This window comes from Polyodon spathula, chromosome 36 (genome assembly GCF_017654505.1).
Source record: "Polyodon spathula isolate WHYD16114869_AA chromosome 36, ASM1765450v1, whole genome shotgun sequence".
NCBI classification, from domain to species: domain Eukaryota; kingdom Metazoa; phylum Chordata; class Actinopteri; order Acipenseriformes; family Polyodontidae; genus Polyodon; species Polyodon spathula.
Window position 1 is genome coordinate 2,543,630 of NC_054569.1, and position 6,931 is coordinate 2,550,560.

The 6,931-nt window shown below is 40.9% G+C and overlaps 1 protein-coding gene across 5 annotated transcripts in view; it reads right to left on the bottom strand.

The window, feature by feature from the left end:
• ntm (neurotrimin) overlaps positions 1–6,931 on the bottom strand; it is a 188,397-nt gene that overhangs the window by 90,824 nt on the left and 90,642 nt on the right. For 2 of the 5 annotated variants that reach the window (XM_041234797.1, XM_041234794.1), the window contains exon 1: positions 6,714–6,922. In XM_041234797.1, the coding sequence (XP_041090731.1) occupies positions 6,714–6,883 (170 nt within the window). In that variant the 5' untranslated portion in view covers positions 6,884–6,922. Of the gene's footprint in view, positions 1–6,713; positions 6,923–6,931 lie in introns of those variants that run through there. The other 3 variants (XM_041234798.1, XM_041234796.1, XM_041234795.1) reach the window with 2 other exon arrangements.

Genomic DNA, 6,931 nt, shown 5'->3' on the forward strand with positions numbered 1-6,931 from the left:
AGTTTCAAGATTCTTTTATTTTTTCCACTGTGCCATGACAGCTGGTGGGCTGTGCGACCCACATAAAGACATATTGTTCCCTTTAAACGTACACTGTTCAAATATCCCCTCTCTCCTCATCTTCAACGCTCACAATATTTAGAATTTTTGACTTCTGTGAGAGCCAGCAGTGTGCTTGCATCTCAACCTCGCAGACTCAGCTTGATTTCAAATACCACTGCATGTTGCTAGGAAACAGTCTCTGTAAGTTATACATTGGGACACCAGACTGTACTTCTCTTAACAAAACTTAGCCAAGCTACATTTGTAAAGTTTCCCTACCTCTTGTGCCCCCATTGTGTGTGCTGTGTACTTTGGGCCACTTTCAGACTAATGTTAGTTTTCTTTAATAGTGTCTTTACCTCAGCCAAAGCACTAATGTTTATTGTCTGGATGCCTATAGGCTGCCCTGGATACTCCTGACATCCTATTGTGCAACTGGTGGATCCGAGGCAAGACTCCCATTGCACAGGAGTTTGATCCATTCCTGGTTTTACTATGTTTAATATGATACACCTGAGCTTGTTTCCGATACTCTGTGGCTAATGAAGCTTGTAGTTAAACCTGGAATGGGTGAAACTGCTCTGCAAAATGAGTCTTATTTCCAACCCTGATGCTCCTGGCAAACCTTTCTGCAAAACGAAAACTATAAACCTGTTCAATGGTAAATTTACATATTTCATTGAACTAAGTAATTGCCTAAATGTTTCCCTCTTGCAGTTATGAGTTCCGGGTCTCCCGAGTGGTGCATCCAGTAAAGGCGCTCCGCATGGAGTGCAGGATGCGTACTATAGCCTGGAGATCGCTGGGTCGTATCCAGGCTATGTCATTTGCTGACCAGGAGTTCCCGGGGGGCGGTGCACAATTGGCTGAGCGCCGCCCAGGTAGGGAGGGTTCAAGTCAGCAGGGTAATCCTCAGTTCAGAAACTCCTGTGGCCAGCAGGGCGCCATTAAGATCTGTGTTGTCCTCCGGCACTATAGTTCTGATGGCTTTGCTGTGGACCTGCAGGGCGAAAGAAGATGTCTTGGCAGGGTATGTGTGTCTGCCGCCTTATCTCTAAGTCGGCGCAGGGGTTGCAGTGGTGGACCGAGATTAATACATACAATTGGCGATTCCAAATTGTGAAAAAAAATGGGGTAAAAAATCCATTGTTGACTACTAAGTTAAAAAGGTATGAGGTCCATGCATGCACATTTAGAAACTGTTAATAAGTGGGTCCAGAGTGGCTCACCAAGTAAAAGCATGCATTTGTGTGGTGTGCAGAGCAAGCCAGTGATGCAATACAATACAATACCATACACATGTATTTTCATATAGCACCCTTCACCCCCATGGCATTCCAGAGCACTGTACAATACAGGGGTTCACCTCATGCATTGCTTGGGTTCACCGATGACAGATCGGTAAGTGGGCTGCAGCAGTGACGTGATATTCAAATTGGGTGTTTTAAATCAGGTAGGAAAACAGGGATTAAACTAATGAAGAAACGATTTAAACAGGCAACCCCATTTTTATGTGGACACTTTGAAATGAGAGCTCCACTCTCATTCAATCATTTAGTGGCCCAGAGTATACCGTCACTCCTGGACAGATCCAGAGTTATTTAATGAAATCCTAGAACTAACTTATGCCAATCACCTCCCCATGTCTTACCAGTTAGAACACTGAGTGGCATTTAATCAAGACGACTGCAGCACCAGAAGATAAACATTTTCACAGCAGCTTCAGCAAATACATTTAAATTGTAAAATGTTTACTATCGCATAACTGATGAGGTTTTAAAACAGCAGATGCATGGGAAAAAAAAAAAAAAAAAACACTATTATAATGTGTGCCACTTTTAATTAAATCCATTGAAGCATTGACAGTAAAACACAAAGGAAACTATACATCTACAATCATTATACAAATTTAAAGGTAGAAAAGCACATGATAAAATATGCAGATGATAAATACTAATGTCTTCCAAAAGAGTTGTTACTTTCATGTTGAAACAGATGCAGGTTTGTTTAATCTGGGGTTATCCTAAGTAAGTAAGGCTAAACTGTTGTTCCTTACCATTTCATAACATTAAGATGTCATGTTCAATACTGGTGATGAAGTGCAAAGTAACACCAAACACAACTGACTGAGTTGTACATACACTGACTTAGCTTATTTATCACAATATCTATCCAAGGCCAGATTTGTCCTTACTTGCTTGCAACATTTTGATTTCCATCTCATTTGCCAGAAAAGGCAACATCATATGGGCATGTTATGTAAATAAATGAGCCGGAAACTGGTTGTCAGTAAAATTCCTGCACACATTAATTCACCTTGATTATGTTGACCTTCCCAGCCGATCCAGATCTACTCCGTTTAGTCAATTTAATTGTGAGATGACCTAAAAAACTCTAGAACCTCTAGTTGCTTTAATAACCGTCCCTCTCCCGTTATTTGGGGGTTTGACATGCTGGTTACCTGGTACTGTCATCTCTTTAATGTTTTGACAGTAATCAAGTGATCCAGTTTACATTTCTAGGAGCTACTGCTTCCTTACCTCAAAAGGAAGCTGTGTGGTCCGGTCGTTAATGAAAAGGGGCTTGTAACCAAGAGGTCCCTGGTTCAAATCCTGGCTGTGTGACGCTAGGCAAGTTGCTTTAGCTACTTGTGCTCCGTCTTTCGGGTGAGATGTTATTGTAAGTGACTCTGTAGCTGATATGTAATTCACACACCCTTGTCTCTGTAAGTTTCCTTGGATAAAGGTGTCAAAAATTGTAAAGGCAGCACTGTATGAATAAATGGAAAGGGTTCACAAAGAAACCTCTGAAAGCATTCAAACATGAACGTCCTTTTTTGTTATAACAGACTAAGAAGGTTAAGGGACATACTGATCAACACGACCTGTCTTTGGGGTCCCTAGGTGGCTCATCCAGTTAAAGCGCCACCCCGGGGAGCGCAGGATGAGTCACACAGCTTGGGCGGCACCAGTTCGTGTCCAGGCTGTGCAAAGAAGCAGAACTTTGCTGGGGAAACATTGGCTTTGACGGTCTCGGGGTGGGGGATGGGAAACTGGCAGGGATTGCTTCTCCTCATCAAGCAACAGCAAACCCTACTGGCCAGACGCTGAGCACATTCAGAGTGGATAAGAGGTAGGGCTGGGCTCTGTTCTCCGGGATCGGTAGCCTGCCCACCTCTGCTCTGGATTGCTCGGTGTAAAAGCGATTCTGGCTTTAGGCTTGGGAGACCGGAGGACGCTCACACGCACTCAGAACATCTGTGCTGTGTGGGGGCTTGCATAAATGGACATTCCAAATTGGGGGGAAAATAATTCAAAACACTAATTGTACATGCTAAATAAAAAAAAAAAAAAAAAAAAAAAAAAAAAAAAAAAAAACATTTTCTCATTGGTGGAGGATGACAACTACCCTTGAAATTGAATAAACTTCAATCCTGAGCAAATGTGCTCAGCTTGCACACAAAAGCCTGGTTACTGATTTGTCTTTCTGGCTCTTTACGACATATTTGCATTCAGCCAGATCCACTATTCATAACCATTTTAAACCATATGCAAAGAGTTTGCAGTACAGCAATGAACTGTGAATTGGTATTTTCATATGTCTTGTTAGGGTACCACACTGTCATTATAATATACATTCATTGATCTATTTTATGCACAGCTGGTGCCACCAGCTATCCACAGTGTGAGCAAAATGAAAAATAAATATATGCAAACATTATTTAAAAATACATTGTGTTTTATTTGCACTTACTGTAGCATCTGGAAAATAGATATGAAGGTTTACATTGTTTACATTCTCAGCATAAAAAGCAGCAACTAATTTTGTAGAAACCACATGTTTTGAGACACGTTGTCTGTGGCTTAATGCTGCACTGCCGTGTCTGTATGATGCACTGATGTTACAGAATGACCCCTGAATGAGATTAAAAGCTCTGCTGCAAAACCATGCCTAGATCTTGTTGGGTTTGCCTGTGGCATTAATCTCTTACATCAGCAATCCCTGGACCGAATGGTCTGAGAGATAAAGACAAGCTGAAATATAGTTCTAAACCGAAAATGAATCAAGCCACTGAGAAGTCTCACAACAACTGAATAAAAAGGCATTACAGTGTTTCACCTGATATGTACAGTACTTCATGTTTATTGAGCAGTAGTCTCTTCACGTGCATTTAAAGTATTTAATAGTATGTGAGCACAGGGTTGCACAAATTAGTTCACGTAATGGGATTCAAGTGAATAATTTTAATTAGCAATTGAATCCCGGCACAGCAGTATATATAGATGCACGTTTCACTCACTCGGGGTTGTGTGTTCGGTGAGTGGAGAACGGGTGTGGAGAGGAGAGAATTAAAAATAAATATAACAATTGATTTGACTCATCGTGCTTGCTTGTCTAATAGTCCTCTGTTTGTTGAGTGTTGGTTCGTTTTGTCTGTTTATTTTGGCCTCAAGTGCCGTGTGCTGTTTTTTTGTTGTTGTTGTTTAAATCTTTTTATTTTGCAATAAATGCACTGAGTGCCAGAGCATTTCAATTTCACCTGCCTGCACTGTCTGTCTCCGTGTATGCCTTTCTGGCCTGACGTCACCCCTAGAGCCAGCCTGTTCACAGTGCAGTACAGACAGGTGGAGCAAGTAGCAGCCAAAGTGTTTTTAATGCTTAGCCCTGGTCTTCAAAAACCATCCAAGTCTATGTTTGATCCAACCGGGCAGGTCCTCAAGAGTTTCATTTTCTAAAATGTTTATTGAAGCTTGAAGTGAGCATAATAATTACACAAGTATGAAACCCCCAGTGGTTAGGGATACTGCCTTTTATGCACGCTAAAAATAAATAATCTTTTATATTTGGGATACTGTTGGTTGAACACAAACCTGGATCAAAATATGTTGTTGGAATCATTACGGACACGTTTAATGGATCTGTAGCAGGATGAGGTTTGGTTTGAATCAGATTGATTCCTTTCCTCACCCAGACGACAGAGATCTGAGCATGAAGATTACACGTCTTTGCAAAACAAGTCCACTGAAAATGCTACAAAATAGGAGTAAACAAATACAGTACTGTGTTTCAAGAGACAACTGATTCTCATTGACTAAATGACTGTTTAGTTCCTCCCTATGATAACTAACAAGACCCATTCTGTTCTGACTGTAACTTTTATGAAAGTGAAACAGCTGACAAGCGGATCTATTGCTGGGGTCAAATGTGTTTACGCCAGCTAGGTCTGGAGGTGTATCTATAATAAAAAAGGGTCCTGAAAGGCTGCAGGATGAATGCTACCAGCTCCGGTCAAGTGTTTCACTACAACTGTGCTCAAGAAAGGGCAAAACAACCAGGTTCACTGTGATGGAGTAATGGCTCACTCAGCTCTAGCACTGTTCTCAGGAAATCTAAAGGGCCAATTTTAAATGTCACTGGAGTTCTGCTTGGAGTTCAAGCTCTACATCTTGAACTTCTCACGATCTCCAACAGTTCTGACATTTTCATTGTGTTCCGTTATCTTAAAGGGGCAGTTCTACGTTAACCCTGGTTCAAAATGCACATTAACCCTTTCACAGCCCCCTCTTATCTTAACGCAGTATGTCAACACAGGCCATCGGAAATCACGTTGTAACCTCACGGGACTCCTAGGACCCAATCTACTGCATACATATATTTACAAAATATGTGTTTTTGTCCTGTTTTCATGCATACTCAATAAAGGTGTTCCTTCTTCAGCGCGACAATAATAATTCAGGACTGAAAGGGTTAAGTCAGGGTTTTCAGCATGAACAGCCAGTATGGAATTAATTAAGATGGAATTTAACAAAAATAAACAAACAAAAAACTTCTCAAAATCAGCAAGAGAAAAGCAGAAACTTGACCGACAAACAATAAACATAATGATTTGTTTTTCAAGCGTTTGGTGATGTAGAGATTTGTGATGTAGATACTAAGAGACACTGTAGGAAACATCAGGCTGTGTGAATGCCTTTGCATACTGTGTATCTATAGCAGGCTATAGAGGGGGTGCTTTAGGTCCTTGACATGCATTAAACACATTATAAAACATGGTATAGGTATACATTAGAATAGTACATCGATTTCACGTAGTTAGCTAACACTGATAGTTGCTACATATTTGTTTTAATGTATTACAAAACGCCACTGTTGAAACAAAAAAGAGGTTACAATGTAACTTTTATTTTTCACAAAAGTTGCAACACAAAATCAGCCATTCCCGTGTGCCTGCCGCTCTATACAAGCGTTAATACAATCCCGTTACACATGTCTCTTTTCAGTATACAAATGACCGCAGGCATTGGTGTTTTCATTAGCTATTAACCTGTAAGAAACGTATTAAACATTAATACTTCGTTCCACTATGTGCCAACAAAGAATACAGTTAAATACATTTATAACTGTAAGCAAGAATCGTATTCTGCAACGCCAAATATCATGTATGTATGTATGTATGTATGTATGTATGTATGTATTTGGGATAACCGATTTAGATTATACACTGATCTAGTGTAGTGGCTTGTTAAATATACAATATTGGTTATACAATAAATCAGCCAACCAATACACACACCAGGACATGTTATAAAACTTAAGGGCAGTTGTTAGCTGACATTGCGTATTTATTTATTTATTTTGCGAAGAATACAAAACAGAAGCTTGTCCCTTACCTGAGCGCGATGCTGTCTCCCTGTCTGACAGTGAGGTTGTCCATCACTCTGTTAAAAGGCGAGGTGTCCCCGCTCTGCACGGGCGCTCCTGCAGGTACAAGAAACAGCAGTCTGAGAGACAGCACGACCAGGCACCTCCAGGGTGTCACAAAACAGACGCAAACACCCATAGTCAGTTCAGAACAAGCGCCCAGTCTGAAAAAAGAAGAGGGGACGCG